Source organism: Schistocerca gregaria, chromosome 1 (assembly GCF_023897955.1).
Source record: "Schistocerca gregaria isolate iqSchGreg1 chromosome 1, iqSchGreg1.2, whole genome shotgun sequence".
NCBI lineage: Eukaryota > Metazoa > Arthropoda > Insecta > Orthoptera > Acrididae > Schistocerca > Schistocerca gregaria.
This window is the reverse complement of record NC_064920.1, coordinates 8,831,237-8,852,274: the sequence shown is the minus strand read 5'-3', so window position 1 is coordinate 8,852,274 and position 21,038 is coordinate 8,831,237. Positions and strand designations below refer to the sequence as shown.

Genomic DNA, 21,038 nt, shown 5'->3' with positions numbered 1-21,038 from the left:
GAATGAACACCGCGCTGATAGTGAGAAAACGTGGAAATTCTCATTTGATCATTGAATATTGAAATTGTAATTTGAATTATTTAATGTGATTAAAATTCAAATGGAATTAAGTACTTGGGTAATTGATAGCTTAGATGGGTGATGTGGCTGTTAGCATATTTACAGAAGACTATGTCCGGCTCATGTTTGGAGGTGGTGGCCGGTGTGTGACGTCAGCGGTGGACGCCGGTGGCGCGGCGTGTGTCCGGTTAACGCGCGCGCGCGCGCGCGCGCGTGCGCGCGCGAGTGAGAGAGAGAGAGAGAGAGAGAGAGAGAGAGAGAGAGAGAGAGCAGACCATCTTGTGGCATCACGCGACGTCACGGTAGCGTCCTCTGGTGGCCACGATATGAACTAAGTTAGTTCAAATCCAGACCCAGTGGCAAACACACATGCTTGAAACTGGTTACATAATAAAGAATAGTCCATTTATTCCCCATTTTCCTAGGTGTGACGCATTATCATGTTTGAATTTGAATTTCCAGCCATTTTTCTGGGGGAGGGGGCGCATGGCACTTTCCAGCCAAAATTCAAACTTCCCGCCAAAATCCGCCATCTTTGATTACGGTACTTTGTTCCCGTATGCCCCTTGTCCCAATACTCCTACAGCACTTCAGTTCAAAGTTATGTTTATCTCAGTTACTAAGTGTACATAGCGCATTAACTCTTTGCAGATATCTGATTGTGTTTATTGACAACCTATGGTAGGTATCTAAATGATAGGAGTTGCAATTTCATCACAGGTAGAACGCCCACGAGATGGCATTGTTCGTGTTTGCTGTTGTTACCAGGTGTGGTCGGTTATAGAACGGCCATCAACAGCGTCAGATGTCAAGTAATCCACTGTTGAAGGACACCATACTCGTGCGACACAACGTTATCCGCTTCTGACAGAGTTTGACAGCGGCGTCATTCTTTCGCCTGCTTGTCGAATAGCACAATACTCAAATTTTGTGGTCCTTTCAACTGTGACAACGATTCGATGGTGGGCTGCACGGTAACGTGAGGGCTAGCCGCACCCGCCGCCGAGGTTTCGATCCGCCACGTCTGTCCACCACACGGCAGGACCGCCACTTTGTGCACCCGGCACATCGTCACCCCTTAACGTCTGCGTCACCGTACACCACTGGGCAGAGATTAATCGTAGCACAATTGCGGAATTATTGTCCCGCACGTAGGCTGTCGTTAAAACCGCAACGCGAGCGGCTGCGTCTGGAGAGGTGGCGTGAACCGCACCCTGACGGCACGGCGGCAGAAACGTCGCGGTCAGCCTGCGTGGTCGCTTGTCGCCTCTCGTGCCACAGAACCGTGGCGCAATGTTTCAACAGGACAACGCTCGCCCACCAACGGCACGCGCCTGCGCGACGTCGAGGTACTCCGCTGGTCATCCGCGTGGGAGCAGCCCCGTCCCAGTGCCTGTGTTCAGTGGAACAGCGACCAGTTCAAACGGTTCCGGCCAGCTCGGCTCACCAGAAGCTGCGACGGCTTTACGGCACTCCTGCCAACAGAATCGGCGCACGCGTCCAGACCAGAGAGGACGCGACGTCATAAGTGACCTCACACTGCCACCTACATTTTTGATCTGACTCTATAATCACGACGATAACAGCACGTGTCCTCTCAACTCCTGAAATATAAGTCCGTTTCCTCTTCTGCATCTGGGCGCTTTACTTTTTTTTATCACACAGAACACAAATTGTAAAGTGTCAAGCCAAGAACACGTACTACCTCATCAAACACCTATTAATTAACGTGAAGATTACAGCAGGACTACTGTTTGCGAAAAAGAAGAAATTTTATCTTTACATGACTCGACGATTTCTCTTTTACTTAATATTTTAATATTTAGAGTGAAACGTCTGGTCACCAAACGGGTTGCTTCCGTCAGATGAACGTATGTGACATTATCTCTGCGATTATTGTAAAAAGTCTTTCACATACGTGTCTAGTTACGAACATACTGCACAATCGAGCAGTTATTTTAACGATTCTATGAGCAGTTCAAGAGAAAAATTCTTGTAGATGTTTTCTATTTTTCTCTAGTGCGGAACCTCTCTCCCCCCATACGATGATATTGGAATTCAGCGAGTAACAACCGTACTTCAGGATGTTACTTTCCAAAGGCCAGTGCAAAAGGAGTTGCAAAAATATCAAACTGAACCTCAGACTAAATCGCTTATAGTGATTTGTAGCGCTATCTGCACGACCGTGAGCATACGTAGCAACGAATTGTTATTGTAAAGGTTCCCTAACGGCCACAAGACGTGTTAAACAGCTCGTCAAAGACCGTTCAGTTACGATATCCTTGTAATATACAAATGGTTACTGAAAAGTAACTTTTCGTTTTAAGAGCAGAAACTACACATTAATCAGCTGAAGACATGTAGAATTGCAGAAACACGTAATTTTTTTCCACTGAGCTTCAAGAGAAACCATTTTATGAACGCGTAAAATAGGAGGAGGAAATTAACGTTTAACGTCCCGTCGACAACGACGTTATTAGGGACGGAACACAAGCTCGGACTAGGGAAGGATGAGGAAGAAAATCGGCCGTGCCTTTTCAAAGGAACAATCCCGGCATATACCTGAAACGATTTGGGAAAATCAAGGAAAACCTAAATCAGGATGACCGGACGCGGGTTTGAACCGTCGTCCACTCGAATGTGAGTCCAGTTTGGTCACTATTGCGTCAGAACAGAAAAGAGTTGAACAAAAGACGTATCGTCCACTGCCGAATGTGCTCCCTACGGCAGTTACGAAAAGCCATCGTAATCTCGCTTCTCTCACACACCAGATAGTAAGACAAGAGCTACAACCATTTAAGCCGTCCATTAACATTGGGCCGCTTACACAAGAGACAGGAGCGACGAACTTCGATCCCATACTTAAGGAGGCAATAGAGAAATTGAGGTAAGAGGTGTATCGACCTTTGGAACCGATCTCCAACGCCAGTCGAACGTGCCATATGAGTGGCCGCTGCCAACTCGGTCTTGCGCCGCCACCGGCAAACGACAAGCCAGCGCCTGACCAACGCCTCCACACTCGCAGGACAAACTGCTAGTTTGTTTTTACTGTAGACGCCCTAGAAACGTTGTGCGCTACTGAGAAGAAAGAAGGCGACTGTTAGGCGGCTATTAGGTCGCAAGACGTCAACCATCACAACAGTCCTATCCACGCCGGTCAACTGCAGACGATTATTACCGACCAGCTGGACGGAGCTCGTCGTCGTAGCCTGGAGAAGGTCACTTCCAACACCCTGTAGTCGGTCTCTGCCGCCGTACAGAGTTACCAGCTACCAGCCTAGCCGCCGAATTCACAAAAAATGAGCTAAGTGACTTTCTACAGAGGTGAGAACTACAGAGATTAAAATCTTCCATGGAAGACAGTCCCCAAGATACCAGGAAATCTCGCTGACGTCATCACCGACGGACAACCTGCCTGGATACTAGTAGATTCAGGAAGTTATATTTCTATAAAGTCGAATGCTTATCATTGCCTGTTAAAGAGCATGTTCCGTGATACGAAAGCAACTGTGTTGAATGTCGCAAATGGCAAATTTCCAGTCGACAGGGACATGTACTGCAAGAAAAACTCTAAATGACAGAACGCGGCCTTTCGAATTTGTCGTTTTTGCATAACGTGGTCAATAACTTATTTTCGGGTGGGATTTCTTGCACGCAACACAAGCAGTTACCGAGTGTGGAAGCTTAAAGGTCCAGACTGATGAAGCTATTCCAACAAGAACACATAGTAAAACTTCTCTGTGTGGTTATTTGCCGATGAGGACGTTTTTATCCGACCAAACGAGTTCCAGTCGTCAATCTAGATGTCCAGTTAAAATGTTATGGTTCAAATGGCACTAAGCACTGTGGGACTTAACATCTGAGTCGAATGCTTATCATCGCCTGTTAAAGAGCATGTTCCGTGATTCAAAAGCAACTGTGTTGAACGTCGTAAATGACAAATTTGTCCAGCCGACAGGCACATGTACTGCAAGAAAAACTATCAATGACAGAACGCGGCCTTTCCAATTTGTCGCTTTTGCAGAATGTGTTCATAAACTTATTTTCGGGTGGGAGTTCTTGCACACAACACAAGCAGTCCCCTAGACTTAGAACTACCTAAACCTAACTAACATAAGGACAACACACACATCCATGACCGAGGCAGGATTCGAACGTGCGACCGTAGCAGCAGCGCGGTTCCGGACTGAAGCGCCTAGAACAACTCGGCCACAGCGGCCGGCAAACTGTTATGCTAAAACCGCTAATAAAGAATGCTGCATGCTGGCTACGGTCATAAGCACTGCAGGCGGTCAGGGAGAACTTCGGGTATGTGCGTAGGTATAGGGGGGGGGGGGGGAGGGGGGGGGGGGCAGCTCAGTGTCACAGACGAAGAATTGTGTGTCGCAACCACAAAAGACAATGCAGGGAAGGAAGTTGCTATCGAAGTGTCAACAGGATCTAGCGTGACTGAGGGACAACGGAGGCGGGTAATATTATCGAAAAATATGTCAGTAAGGAAATTGGACGTAAATTGTTTAAGTCTTTCTTGTTGCCTTTCTTACGATAAGGTTTAACAACTGCATATGTTAAGCTGTCTGCAAAAATTCTCTGCGCCTGACATGCATTCCACGTGTGGCTTTGTTGCCGCTAGGTTCGCCAGTGGGTCTCCCACCACCAGACAGCAACCAGTTTCTAAGTGGTGAGGACGTCTTATGTTAGACTGTCGAAAAGATGCGACGCACAATGTCAGGCGTTCGTGACCTGTTTTGCTAAAGGACCGGACACAAAGACGTCATTCCTTTTATCTGAGCATAAAGGTACGAAAATGAAAATATAAGAGACATCGGGAGTAACGTGGTTTGTTGTTGTGATTTTGCTCATTTTCATTATGACAGTAAGGGGTTGATGAAATTGACGGTCCAGTATCATTCTGGAGAATTTGTTTCTAAGATTGGATGTGAGTCGTCCAATATTACGGATGAGGTTATAGTGAGAAGATGGTGCTTTTGCCTGGACTTTGTGGGCGTGTACTGAATCGTGACAAGATTTTTCGGAATTTAGTAGCCTGTATGGGTGACAAAGTTCGGCAAATAACGGGCAGCTATGCGGAGAAATGTGGTTTCAATGATTTGCACTTTCTAGAAACTGGTATTTGTTGCTAACGAGCACTTTTCGGAGACACAAGTTATTATGTGGAGAAGAAACACTTGGTAGATTCGTGACTTTTTCCTGGCGATGAGTAACTAACAGTCTTTGATGAGTGGATACATTAGATAGATGAGACGATTGGTTATGTTGTAGATGCGATCAATGGAGTCTCTGAATGTGAGCTTGCTGTCAATGATGAGACCCAGATAAGGTTGGTGTTCCATAGTAAGGCGCTTCTGTCTGAAGTAATTACAACATCCTGAGGAATTCGCCGGGTTATAGTTTTGAGAGAAGCTACTGAAATACTGTTGACGAATTATGTAATTAATTGTGAAGACGGTTTTAACGTTGCCACGGTGACTTTAAATGTGTACGATCGTGCGTGACATTTCAGTCTACTCATCAAACTCCGTCCTTGCGCATCCTTTTTGTCAAACCGCTCTTCTAATGTCGCCATCGATCATCAACAACACCGGCTCCCGTATCTTCCAACCAAACGCAAACGTGACCTCGAGGATCTGTCCTCTCTCTAATACTGTAAGTCCTAAGCCATAGGCCGATGTCGGATGAACTCAGCGTACCCTACAGGAACCCCCCGCCCTACCGCCACCCTGCTCTGCGATCCTGCCTGGGGCTCCGCCAACACACCTGCACGCTCTCCATTTCGTCTCCCAAAAAACTTCAGTCTTCTCTCTGGTTCAACACATCACTCCTACCTTGTCAGGGCTCACATTCTCACTACTCCCCATTCATCACACCCTAAGCGTTACTTCGATACCTTATCCCTGGTAACACCCCCCCCCCCCCAAAAAAAAAAAGCCAAAGAAATCCCTGAACCAAACATCCACCCATATGAAACCTATACTACACAACAACAACAAAAACGATTAATTTCGTAATACCCTTACCTATGACAATCTACATTTAAACATTTCTGTGCAACTATTTTAAACAATCAACAAATCATCCTTTTATCTTTTAATTAACGACGCTCACCATCTACGTTTCATTTTGTAAACACACTCAGTTCTTTAACGCCACGTGCTGCGTGTTATTCTCTTAACGTACTCTCATACAGCAGGCTCTGCACTGGCAGTCTGGATATCTATCACTGTGAACGTGCAAGCTGCGGTGGACGAACATTATTTCTGCACAGACAATTAATGAACGTATGTTCGACATATTCTTTTGGTCACGTTAAACACACGATACCGTTTACATGAAAATGGAATTACATATTTCCAAACGGCTGGTGACAGAAAAAAAGAGAAGATGGAGCAGTTGTAAAGGCAGACGTTCGTACACGACCAATGCTGACTGCTCTACTTGTCCAGGACGCCGCCGCTACAGGTTTGCCCGCCGACGCGCTCAGCACAAGTGCTCTGTCAACGTCTGCTTTATACCCTCTACTATTTGCTGATGACGAGATGTTCGCGTTTTCCTGCTTCAGTTAAAGCTTCTCGGAACAGTGCTCACGTACACTGAATATACCTATTGGGAATCTTTGTTGTCCATCGTAATCTACTTCTCCTTTTCTTTTTTACAGACTTCATTGTCGATAATAACACGCCTTCCCTTTCAGTGGGTCAGTTGATTTCTTTTATGTGGTACACACGTCTGAAGTGCTATATCGGTGAGCAAGTCACGCATGTCGTCTGAATGCTTCGTTTCGCACTGATTGGAAGAAATACATGGGGCGTGGGGAACGCCGGACAGACAGGCAACAGCGAGCAAAGTGTAAACACCATGAAAAAATCTGTCGGTCGACGTGTGTGCTACGAATTGCGCATTACATCAAGAAATTCCTCACTATACGACAATAGAAACAAACACGAAAATAATCATATTCAGCAACAAACATCCCTTAACACTAGAAGAACATTTCCAAATTCAGAATATAATAACAGAAAAGAAACACGTAGAAAATGACCAAATGTAAGCAACCAAAGGTTATTTAAACTAATACAATATAATATAGTAAAAAAATAAAAAGTGCTCTGCAGCCACAAAAACATTATGTCATTAAACAGGACATATCCATCCATGGTCACTCACCGCACTACCATAATAAAAAAGTATTTTTAACAAAAGAATAATGAGAGAAAAACACTGCTCCGGCTTACACACACACATACACACACAGACCAGTCCAAAATATAAACAAAGACAAGGAGGAATAGCACGCGTTCCCCACAGCTACGGAAACAAAACGAAGGATTAGCGCACCCAGCAACAACAAAAATAAAGTGCGCACAGTTTTAAGTGGATCTACACAATGTGAAAACAAAAATACATTCCGTGTCAGTGAAATGTAGTGTACCAAAGCAGAACACCTGTGTGTTGGGTTGGGTTGTTTGGGGGAAGAGACCAGACAGCGAGGTCATCGGTCTCAGCGGATTAGCGAAGGACGGGGAAGGAAGTCGGCCGTGCCCTTTCAAAAGAACCATCGCGGCATTTGGCTCGAGCGATTTAGAGAAATCACGGAAAACCTAAATTAGGATGGCCCTTCCGAATGCGAGTCCAGTGTGCTAACCACTGCACCACCTCGCTCGGTGACACCTGTATGTAGAAGAACGTTAGGAATGAAGTAAGCACCGAAAGAAACGTAAATAATGATAGTAATTTAATACCGTTTAAGAGGAGTCATTTAAAAACATGACAACTGTTTACGGTCTTGGGAAACAACTTTGTCAGAAAAACCATATCGTTCGAGTGGGCACTGAAGTTTCTTCGAAATAAAACGAAAGGGAATTGTCTAAGATTTTTATTGCGGTCGCAAAATAAGGTATACGTCTATATTACTTAGGAATAACGCAGAGACACAATAACAAAAAAAATTTTTTTGAAAAAATAAGAATAATTTTTCGAACATGTGTCAAAGCTGAGATGGATTACCGCGACAAAAAGCGTTAATCGAGGCGGGAAACTGCCGACATCCCATTGTCAACAAATAACCGTGGCCGGATGACAAAACACGAGTCCGGCTGGGTGACGGTGACGGTGGCGGCGCGGCCCGCCGTCTCAGCCTGGCACGTGGTCCGGCCGCCGCGTGGCACGCACGTGCTCGCCAGCTGGGGGCGGCGCCTACCTTGTTCAGGTTCGTGTAGAACTTCATGGCGCCGCAGCGGCAGGTGTCGCGCGTTTCGTCGCTGAGGTCGGGTCGGAAACGAAAACGTTCGAGTGGTCGAGTCGTAATGTGGTCGGCGGCGTCGGTGGAGCAGGCCAACGCCCCGGGCGGCTGGCCGCCCCCGACTGCCGCCACCGGCATGGGGCGGCGCGGCCGCGCGCTCGCGCATGCGCAGAGGAGCCGCCGCCGCCGCCTCCGCCACAAATACGCGCACCCCAGCTGACCTGGCGCGTCTAGCCAGCCAGCCAGGCGGCGGCGGTGCAACCGTGCCAACGGAAAGGCCACACTGCTCACTCCTCGAAGCATTCCACTGCACAGCTCCTCGCTACTGATTCAGAGGACATCACGTTCTGCACTTCCGTTTTCCATACTTCTGGAATTTCGTTCACTGTTATTCTCTTGTCAGCCAAAATCAGATTACGAATAGGCCACGATCTGTGGCATCATCCACACACTCCTTCTTCAGTCTCGTGTGAATGTCTGTCACTGTCTCGTCCTCAGTGCACGGGACTTGTACAGCAAGATGTTGCTTCAGACGAACACAAAGAACAGCTGGCATCTTGATGGAGTGCTATGACAGCGCCACTTGCGGAAACAGTATGACGCTAACAGACCGCAAATATTCTAGGAAAATTTACTCTACTTTTGGCTTTCTCGGGGACATTTTAATCGTTCAGTTCGCTTCCACATTGCAGTGCCAGTTCTTGCGTTAAATGGTGATTGATTATAAATATGCAGTGTTAGAAGATGTGCTTAATTACGAACGTGATTGCACGACAGCACTTCCAACGAGAGGAGGCCGAGCAAGATGTGACTGGACCATTTACAACCTGCGCTGCTCGCATCACGGTCCCAACACACAAAGTAGGACCCTCCAAAATGACAATTTATACTAATTTCACACTTTCTCGCATTCTAAAAGGAAATGGTTTTAATTTTTAACTGTTTTAGTTATTCTACTTAAAATCAATACAGGAAATTCTCCACAATGCATCAAATATGCTCACAGTGACAAAGAGCTCGTATTTCTTGAGGAAACAAATCACATGTACAAGAAATATCTTTCACCATCCATTATCTTGCTCTCACTGAATCTTCATCCCCTTCAAATCCCATAACGGTTTATCGAAACTGAAAGATGAGTGAAAAAAAAAAAAGAGTGTACATTAACATTACAGCGTCAGTTCAAACTGTGATATCGCCGAGGGACGGATAAGCAAAGCGGAAAAAGAAATTCGGAATGAGCAACATCTGTCTGTCCTTCATTATTCCAAGTCAGTGAATTCCATTAACGGTTAGCAGATTCCGTACGGGATGTATCTCTCTTTTTCTCCATTCTGGTATGCTGTACCGCACAGCAACGAATGGACGAAAATAACATAGAGGCAGAAGAGAGAGCGCGGGAATTAGAGGCCGAGGCGGAAATAAAGAGCGCAGAGAGGCTAGTCGGACGCGGACTCGCACATTTAAAACTCATAGCACACATTAATTCGCGGGCCGTACCACGAGTTGTTTAACTTCTGCCTCAAGTCGAACTCGCTTTCTGGGCGGCTGCTAGCCTTTTACGGCGGTACAACTCGTGCGATTTCGGAGCGCGCAAATTCCTCTACAGCTGGATCCATTACCCGGCAGGACTGAAAACTAAGAAGACTTAAAATTTGGCCAACAGAACAGCAGCCGAGCCTGATGCCATGAAACAGCACTCAGCCCGCCCATAAAGATCAGAAAATACTTCGGCGTGTTTAAAACAGCTGAACCACTTCAAACTATAAAATAGTGAAACAAAACGACTGTCAACAGCACACGGCAAAAGTAAATGGGCACTGAAAACTGTGTGTAGCTCACAGCGACACATTAACATCCAGAATTCGTCAGAGAGCACAAGAAAAGGTAAATAAACAATATTGTAAGCCCGCAGTACAATCAAGAAATAGAAAGGCACACCACACAACTTTTCAAACGAAAACCTCACGAAATTTTGCTGATGTCCACGGGACATTTAAAACATTTAAATAAAAAAAAAGAAAAAGAAAAAAAAAAGATTTAGCAAGTAATCAATAACTGAGTATTGCTCAGGACAGATCAACTACAGCAATGATAAACGTCAAAAATGGCATTTGCTCTAATTTATCTCAATAGATAGTACAAATACATAATACAAAAAAATCAAATAGGGACAATGCAGAAGTAGGTTTAATAATGAATAAAAAATTAGGAGCGGGGGTCAGCTACTATGAACAGCATAGTGAATGCATTATTGTAGCCAAGACAAACCCGAAGCCCACACCTATCACAATAGTACAGGTTTCTATGCCAACTAGTTCTGCAGATGACGAAGAGACTGATGAAAGATAGGATGAAATATAAGAAATTATTCAGGTAGTGAAGGTAAACGAAAATGTAATACTCAAGGAGGACTGGAATTCGACAGTAGGAAAAGGAAGAGAAGGAAAAGTAGTAGGTGAATATGGAATCGGGGTAAGGAATGAAAGAGGAAGCCACCTTGTAGAATGTTGCACAGAGTATAACTTCATCATAGATAAAACTTGGTTTAACAATTATGACAGAAGATTATTGGCAGGACACTTACAGAATATAACAGACCTACAAAGAAGGCTATCTACACTACACTTGTCCGTACTCTTTCAGAAACTACTGCGCGGTGTGGGATCCCTACCAGACAGGACTGACGGAGTACATCGGAAAAGTTCAAAGAAAGGCAGCGCGTTTTGTATTATCCCGAAATGTGGGAGAGAGTGTCACAGAAATGATACAGGATTTGGGCTGGAAATCATTAAAATAAAAGCGTTTTCCGTTGCGACGGAGTCTACTCATGAAATTCCAATCACCAACTTTCTCGTTCAAAAGCGAAAACATTTTGTTGACACCGACCTATATAGGGAGGAACGATCACCACGATAACATAAGGGAAATCAGAGCTCGTACGGAAAGATATAGGTGTTCATTCTTTCCGTGCACTATACGAGATTGGAATAATAGACAATTGTGAAGGTGATTCGATGAACCCTCGGCCAGCCACTTAAATGTGATTTGCAGAGTATCCATGTAGATGAAGATGTAGACGTATACGTGGAAGAGGCCTGGAGACACTGGAAGATTTCAGATAGATCATGTAATGGTTAGACAGAGATTTAGGAAACAGGTTTTGAATTGTAAAACATATCCAGGGGCAGATGTGCGTCTGACCACAATTTAATGGTTATGAAATGTAGAGTAAAACTGAAGAAACTGCAAATAGGTGGGAATTTCAAGTGATGGGACCTGGATAAACTGAAAGAACCAGAGGTTGCAGAGAGAGCATTACGGGACGATTGACAGGAACAGGGGAAAGAAATACAATAGAAGAAGAATGGACAGCTTTGAGAGATGAAATCGTGAAGGCAGCAGAAGATCAAATACGTAAAAAAGACGAGGGCTAGTAGAAATCCTTGGGTAACAGAAGAGATATTGAATTTAATTGATGAAAGCAGAAAATATAAAAATGCAGTAAATGAAGGACGCAAAAATAAATACAAAAGTATCAAAAATGAGATCGACAAGAAGTGCAAAATAGCTAAGCAGGGATGGCTAGAGGACTAATGTAAGGCTGTAGAAGCATATTTCACTAGGGGTAACATAGATACTGCCTATAGGAAAATTAAAGAGACGTTTGGAGAAAAGAGAACCACTTGTATGAATATAGAGAGGTCAGTTGGAAACGCAGTTATATGCAAAGAAGGGAAAGCAGAAAGATGGAAGGCATATATAGAGGGTCTATACAAGGGCGATGTACTTGAGTGCAATATTATTGAAATGGAAGAGGACGAAAGTGAACATGGAATGGGAGATATAACACTGTGTGAATATTTAACAGAGCAGTGAAAGATGTAAGTCGAAACAAGGCCCCAGGAGTAGACAGCATTCCATTAGAACTACTGATAGCCTTGACAGAGCCAGACCTGACAAAACTCTACCATCTGGTGAACAAGATGTATGAGACAGAAGAAATACCCTCACACTTAAAGAAGAATATAACTATTCCAATCCCAAAGAAAGCAGCTGTTGACAGGTGTGAAAATTACCGAACTTATTCACAACCGATACAAAAGAGTTACATGTTAGTAGTAGGGCAACCAGGACGCCACCCCCAAAATAGGTCACCCCAATTTCGGCGTCACTCCAAATCCAAGATGGCGGCCGTGACGCAAGTACATAACGTTACTTGACGTCAGCTGATGATGCGAGTACCATTATCCAAAATTGGTGGGAAGATAGACCAATTGGGCTACCTCCACTAACAAAAGTCGCCCCATCCTACGAACTCGAGGGAACTTTTAATTTTGGTGGGAAGATAGGGCAATTGAGCAACCTATACTAACCTAAGAAAATGTTGAGAAAGAAAGGGCAGTTGGGCTACCACCTCTAACCTAACTCACCTCTTCCTAGGAACTGGACATAAGTCTTTATTTGAACAATTAGATACAGTACCACCATCAATTGTGTTAGCCATCCTCTTGGAAAATTTTGCTTAGGGGAGTTGGTATGGTGTTGCAACCCACTAGAGGCTGCTCATTTAATTCGAATATAATTACTATCAGTTTCTCTAAATTTGTTTAAAATTCTTTAAATTTGTTATCTACCTACAGCATTAGTTTCGTGTTACCACCACAAGAGGCTGAGATATCCATAGCTGTATGACATGCACTGGATATTAACAATTAGACCCACTACCGCCATCAAATGTGTTTGCTATCCTCACGGATAATTTGCATGAATTTTGCTGAGGGAAGTTAGGATGGTGTTGCCCCCACTGCTCATTCAGCTAGGCAACACAAGGTGTTCGCTGAACATCCAAATACCTAGTTTCAACTACTTTTCAAGGTCATCCATCTATATTTCCTACATACATCGGATCTCAAATAGTTTATTAAACTGATACAAAACACTCGCCATTCCAGCGGTCTGGAGGGGAGGAGAATTCGTGTGGAAAAACGAATCAGCCTGTTCTGGGCTGCTGGAGAGAGGAGGAATAGTACTTTATTTATTTTTTGAACAATTTATTTAGCTACGCATTTCACCTAATTTATATACTACGCTGGTGCAAAAACACTCACCTTTACACGCTTAAAGCGACTATACAGTTTACAGACCTCGAAACTACTCCTAAATAATAATACATTACACTGATGTGCAAAGAAGCAAATAAGTCGTAAATTACGATGTCGCTCTGTGGCTAGGACTCTGGACTCACATTCTGGAGGACAAGGATTCAATCCCGCGTTTGGCCCCATCCTGATTTACGTTTTCCGTGATTTCCCTAAATCTCTCCAAGGCAAATGCCGGGATGGTTGCACAAGAATGGCAATACTACACAAAAAACTGACAACTCGACTTATCTTGTTTGGGGAAAAAATTATACCACTCGAAACCAGCGACAGAAACTCTCAAACACTACCTTACACCTACAAGCTAGGGGGGAAATGTTCAACTCACTAGATCCTGCTGTTTGATAGAGGTAAGTTTAAAAAAAGGCTATTAGCTCCAAGCATATGACATCTATCCATGTTTGACGTCAGAGCTCACTACACACGGCTACTAAAAAATCACCCTAACCGAAGCCAGTGGGAGATCCTCGTCCTAAAAGACTGCCTTCTCATCCATATACAATCACAAACTACGAGATCGAGTTTCAAGGTGCCTACTTCGCCAAAATGCCTCGCCGCGAAAGCCCCGCTTTCTTTCCAAATGCATCCTGTTCAGCATTTGATTATTATTTATTTAACATCAACTTCGATCCTATGATAAAGCAAAACATTTCCGATCACATTAAATGTCCTGTTTTTCACTAACATAGACAAAGTCCAGTTTTATGAGTAAAAATCTATATAGTTTTTCACATTCGACTTAGAAACTTAATCACCTCCTCGAACACATTAGTATTGGGACAAGGCCGGTTCTGAGCCACTCTGCATTGTTGCCACATGTATCCAAGATCTCGGCAATGATGTCATCCAAGATGGCGGCGTGTAGACTTGGCAACAGTGCATGATGTCATCCAAGATGGCGGCCGTGACGTTATCCATAATGGCCGATTTTGTTGGGAAAGTAGGTCAATTGGGCTACCTCCACTAACCTAACTCTCCTCCCCTCCGACAGATAATGGTGGTAAGTTCAAATTTCAACAGGATAATACATCACACCACCGTTGTCTCTACTAACCCAAGAAAACTGCGGGAAGATAGGTCGCTTGGGCTACCCCCCCTAAACTAAGTCACCCAAGCGCCACCTCCTCCTAGGATCTGACACCAAGTTTGAATTTTGGCGGTAAAGAAAAGGCAGTTCGCATACCTTACTAAGCTAAGAAAATGGCGCAAAAGAAAGGTTACCTCTACTAACCTAAGTCACTCGACCACCACATTCCTCCTAGGGATTTGCAGGGAAAGGACTCGACCAGTGTCTTTATTTAAACAATTTCATGCACTACAGGAATCCAGTGTGTTCGCCATGAGGTCTGGACTCCAACTGACCTAGTACACAGTACCACCACTAGAGGGTGCGCTCCTCTGTGACGTAATCCAAGATAGTGTGGGGAAATGGCTGGAAACAGTGTGTTTGCCACGAGGTCCTGACTCAAACTGACCTAGTACACGGCACCACCACCACCACCACCACCACCACCACCACCACCACCACCAGAGGGCACTACCGTAACGTCAACTGATGATGCAAGTACCGTTACCCAAGATGGTGGCATACATTGTGTTCACCACGTGGTCTAGTACCCAGAGGGTGCTGTCGGACATGCGCCACGTGTATAGCTCGTGAATGCACGAAATCTGACGTCATGGCGTCTAGCCCACATACTCATATTGATGCCACAGATCGTCTTCTAGAAATATGCTAAGGATTGTAATGGAACACATGTGGCACATAGTGCATCTAAGGTATGAATTACCTAATTAATTAATTCCAACCCAATTTTAATGATATTCGATAACTGACTGTATCACTTGGAGATTCAATGATCAAATGAGAAGTTCGAAGTTTTCCCACTAGGAGAGCAGTCATCATGCATTCATGACGTAGCACCCTCCACCCCTAAAATGCTGCACTGACGTGATTCGACATCATAGAAGCTATATAAGCCAAACCACAACAGAACTCGCCCTCAGTCTGCTTCTGTAGTTCTACGAATTCGTCAGAGGTAAATTGTTGTACTTCCATCATCATCATGAAGCGTACTGACAGCAGCAGCAGCGACAAGCACCACTGAGGATATGAAGATCAATTAGCTGGTAATTACTTTTTCGGTGTTCAAATATCTGTTTGAGCCGCAGTCCAAAGACTGCTACGCCCTTTAACAGATGCTGTGTCTGTATTCAATGTTTGTTTGTGCTATATCTATTTTCGACCGCAGTCTACACAGTCTGCTGCATCCTTTAATGGATTGTGTGTGTTATATCTGTTTTGGACCGCAGTCTACACAGACTGCTGCGCCGTTCAACAGATTCTAAGTCTGTGTTACGTTTTATATCTGTTTCAGCCACAGACCACAATCTGCTGCGTCCTTTGACAGATTCTATGTATGTGTTATATCTATTTGGGCCAGTCTACCGACTGCTGCACCCTTCAACAAATTGTGTGTGTGTGTGTGTGTGTGTGTGTGTGTGTGTGTGTGTGTGTGTGTGTGTGCATACTACAGGGATTTTTTTTTCTATACTGGATATTACACTCAGTCTTTTCTGTATTTCTATATTTCATACCTCGCATGTTAGTTGAGCTACCGATCAGCTAGAGGTCGAGAGGGCTGAGGCACAGCGCAAATGTAAGTACATTTGTAAAATGTAGTTCTTAGATAAAATAATTTCGTGTAATATATATTGGTTTTCCAAGTGCCTATATTGGGCTGTCTGAGACATACTCTTTTCTTTTCTTTCTAGATGATTTAATGCATAGAGAGGAAGCCGGTGAGGGTGTCGTGCAAGGCGGTGGTGAAATCTCTGCTTGGGTTCACGAGATGGCGTCCACTGCGGATGAAGAAGAAGAATCCGAAAGGCGCAAGCTCATGGCCCTTTTAGATGAGATGGTAGATATACCTCAGTGGGCGGGAGACCTCAGTGAATGAGCTGACAAGTTGCTCAAGCCAGGGAGCCAGAGTGGAGAAGGTGAATATTTTTGAACTTTATCGCTGCAGCAAATAATTACCATTATTTAGTGTTATTATTTATTGTTTTAAATCTAGGTCATTAAACTTATTTCTTCTTATTTATGTTACAGGCATATCACACGAAGTACATCGTATATCTAGAGCTGTCGTTGCAGGGGTGGGAATTGGCCGCACAACACAGACACACAGCGCCGTGTATAGCGCCGATTACAGCTGTCCGAGAGGCGGCAGCAGCACCTGCCCCCACAGCGCCGTAAGACCTCTGGCGCCCATGGGCAACTGAGCCGGCAGAAGAAGATAAACAGGGGCATCTGTATAACACCTCATGGGTCGATACTGGGGCATCAGACCCCGGGGGTCATCGCCGCAGCCCGGTTATTCCCACCAACCACCACCACCTCCGCCTCTTCAGACAGGTCGCGCCCCTCCGTCAACGAAAGGTGTATGTACCAAGGCGCATACCCCTCCCTACAGCTGACGAATCCTCACCAGCTCTGACATCGACGGGATGCACTCCTAGCTATATCAGTAATACCAGTAATATTGATTACCCTGTGGCTAGCGGTAGTGCTGTCCCCTGTGAAGGACATCACAATAACGGTATAATGACCCCTTTAGAATACTCATCAGTTGCTAGGGCTTTTGAGGCGTGTATCTCATTCACAAGGATTGAGAATCTGGGAGGGAGATATCGTGACCGTGTCAGGTTTTTGGATGCGTGCCTCCCTGTCTTGGAGACTGAGCTCCTCAAAGTCCTAGAAAAACCGAGATTTAACGCCATTAAATGCAGTGCAGTACTATGCTGAGAGTTGAATCGTCCACCTAAGCATCCAGCTGATGCAGAGGCTACAACTCTGCACTATGTATGGGGTGATAATGGCTCGGAGCACGTCCATTGCTGAGTGGTATCATGAATCCACCTTGAGCGCTATTATAGCCAGATTTTCCGAGATAGAAGTACGTGGGTCCGCTAAAGTGCTCAGCCTACATACCACACCTTAAGAACCATATGCATGTCTATGATCTGGTAAATAGAGGGTATAGTTATATTAAGCTCCCTGAGGATATAACTAACAAGAAGGCATGCATTAATGTCGAAGATAGAAAGGATCAAGCTTGTTTTGCATGGTCAATTCTGGCTTGTGAGAGAAAGTATAAACACACAGATCATTCGCAGCGTCCGAACAGTTACAAAGTCCGTGATATAAAGACATATTATGACTTTGATGGTATAGAGTTCCCTGTAAAGATTCAAAACATACCTAAATTTGAGGTGCAGAGTACCGGTATATCGGTTCACGTTTATGGCCTGGAGAAGAGAGGCAAGTCAGATGAGCAAAACAAGCACACAGTCGCCGGCCCCTCCATTTCTCAAAATATGCAGGTGAGCGAGAGCTGCATGTAAACATGCTGCCCTTCTCTGAAGGTGATAATTATCACTATGTTTCGATCAAAGACATGTCCCAACTCCTTTCCTCCCAACTAAATAAACATGACCATAAACAACATATTTGTTTAAGGTGTCGGAATTATTTTTTATCGGAAGAGTTATTAGCAATATATCTTTTAAGGACCCAGTACATGTCATTATGCCCATAGAGGAAAATAACTTCATTAAATTTCAAAATGCTCACCACAAGCAGCGATGTCTTTTCGTAGTCTACGCCAACTTTGAATGTCTGCTGGCTCCTATCACTCGTTGTGGAAGGAACACATTAGCCTCACATACAACCTTCACACAAAAACACGTACTTTACGCGGCAGTGTTCCGAGTTGTATGTGCATATGATTCTAAACTTAACCGTTACGAGTCCTATATCGGGGACGATCCTGCGGTTTGGCTCCTCACTGAGCTTGAAAAACTTTCATGGGAAGTTGATAAGTTCTACAGCACCAACATTCCGATGACCAAATCAAATGAAGATGATGAATTGTATGAAAAGGCGGTTAATTGTCATATCTGTGGCTACCGTTAGATAGAAAAGCGGAAACTCCCCGTAGAGATCATTGCCATCTTACAGGAAAGTTCTGTGGTGCAGCTCATAACGCTTGCAATTTAAGGTATAAGTTACCACAGCGCATACCTGTCTTTTTACATAATTTGAGTGGGTATGATGATCATTTTCTTGTTGAGCACTTGGCTAATTTCGGTATGAAGAATGATCAGGTCTGTATCCTCCCTAAAAGTGTTGGGAAGTACATTTCTTTCTCAAAACGAATGACGCCAAAAATTACACTCCACTTCCTTGACTCTTTACACTTTATGCAGATTTCACTCCAGAAACTCGCTGAAACTTTACCTCGGAATGATATGCATATCACTCGATCTGCATTTCCTAATGAGGAAAAGTTCTAACTTGTGACTAGAAAAGGAGTTTTTCCATATGAGTATGTTGATAGTATGGCAAAACTCAATGAAACCAGGCTTCCCGACATACCTGCCTTTACCAATACTCTCACAGACGATGCCGTAACTACAGCAGATTATGAGCAGGCCGTGAATGTCTGGTGGGAATTCAACATCCCCAGTTTGAGAGAATATGCAAGACTATACATGGACACAGACGTTCGTTTGCTTGCAGATGTTTTCGAAATGTTCCGGAGTGTATCTATGGCCATGTACTTCCTGGACCCCGCCTTCTTTTACACGGCACCTGGGTTGTCCTGGGATGCTGTGCTACAAAATAAATAAATAAATAAATAAAATAAACACCGGGGCGCAGCATCGAACTTTTGACTAATGCTGCAATGCTTCCATTTTTTGAGCGCAGGATCTGTGGGGGACTTGGTCAATGCGTTTACAGGCATGCCAAGGCAAATAACCCACGGATGGGTGTCGGGTTTAACGCATCCCTTGATTCGAGTTACAGTATGTACTTAGATGTATACAACTTATACAGGCATCCCATGCAGTTACATCTGCACTGCCCCGTGCAAGTCCCCAAGACTTGGCACATTAAACACACACACAATTTAAGAGAACTGATTGCATTCAGATCTGCGTTGCACGCATCCAGAAGAAGTGCTTCCTTTAAGATTCAATTTCAGACAGACAAGGCAAATTCACTGAGGTTGAGGAGAAAGCACATCTATTAATAGCACAGGTAGTGCTACTCTTCCGATGACAGCACACAAAAGCTGTGTTAAGGGAGTCAGACAGTTCCAGTGGAGTGTAGGTACAGTATCATCATTAAAACTTAGATTCTAAGGATGCAGGTGTCAAAAAGAAAAAGTATGCAAGGATTGTTAGGGAAGAAAAATTATTTATTTCTCATCCAACTTAAAAGTAATTTTCATAAGCAGATACAATAGCGCTTCTTTGATACATGTTCTCGAGTCGATGGGTAGATGGACAGCCATAGAATTCCAGGTCTTGAATAGAAGCAAATTTAAAGATTCGACACAATCATGAGATCTTGTCCTTCCCCTTCATGCAGACGATGGTGTCCATGTGATCGAATAATTTAAGAGCAGTCACCATATCTTTATAGGGTATGCCAGTATCATCCCACTGAATTCCGTGGTAGAAATGTGTTAACCACTTTGCGCTCTTCCTTATCTTAGCATACCTCTCTTGCTTGAAAGGTCTTGGTGATGTAATGTTTGCAGAGAATGTCTCTATTATTCCAGCACGCTGTGAGTACAGTACAAACGCAACATCTTCAAATTTGAACTGTGTACACTCACCGTCATAGAAACTCTGAGCATCCGCAATGATGTTCACACCATGACACGTCATCGTGAAATGCTCTAGGTACGGAGCAGTACCTATTCATTTATACAGCTCGCTGTATAACACCTGTGAGTGGGCAGTTGTTAATCACATGATCATGTAGAACTAGAGCATATACGGCAGTGTGTTCTGGGAAATTTGTCAATGATTTAAATTCAGTTCGCACATCTATAGGTCCAGACTAATTATCTCATTTTGTTTCAAGCAGTCTGTTACCATGCTCGGTGAAAGGTGTTTGAACTTACGTGGACCGTGAAGACACCCTCCTCCCCCTCCTTCAGCAATTTCATAGTAAGAAGCGCGAAACCTTGCATGCATGTCATACACTACACTGTACACATTTTGATTCCACTGCAGATGCAGATTCTCAAATGGGTAGATTTCTGAACTGAGGTAGACTTTGGCAGTTATCGAACATAGTGGAATGATTTGCTATATTACCTCTTCTATCAGTCTGAAATGCGAGTATGATGAATCTGGGTGTCTGTAGATGGCTGGAGGTTTTAATAGCCCATGTTTGTCTGGTTGCAGTCGGTAACACTGGGTATTCGAAAATCTCCCACGAGCGAAATCTCAGTGCCAGAAATGTGCCTGAATTCAGGACTTTTAGAAGCTTCAAACGCTTCTCATCTGATACACTGATGTGAGGCATTTTCCATATTATCTTGCTGATTGTGATCACATAATCCTCTTGAGGTCCTTGAACATATGTATTATTGTGTGTCGCACTCCGCAACAGAATGAGTTCCTGTTTAGCGTTCATAATAATCTGTATCATGTCCTTAAAGTTCCCCGATAAGCATTTTTAGAGGTATGCAGGC

At 44.2% G+C, this 21,038-nt stretch overlaps 1 protein-coding gene across 14 annotated transcripts in view; it reads right to left on the bottom strand.

Annotated features, from left to right (window-relative positions):
• LOC126320910 (tight junction protein ZO-1) overlaps positions 1 to 21,038 on the bottom strand; it is an 839,027-nt gene that overhangs the window by 419,911 nt on the left and 398,078 nt on the right. For 2 of the 14 annotated variants that reach the window (XM_049994153.1, XM_049994234.1), the window contains exon 1: positions 8,279 to 8,438. The exons of 11 other annotated variants lie outside the window; for them this stretch is intronic. In XM_049994153.1, the coding sequence (XP_049850110.1) occupies positions 8,279 to 8,305 (27 nt within the window). In that variant the 5' untranslated portion in view covers positions 8,306 to 8,438. Of the gene's footprint in view, positions 1 to 8,278; positions 8,442 to 21,038 lie in introns of those variants that run through there. One more of the 14 variants, XM_049994175.1, reaches the window with a different exon arrangement.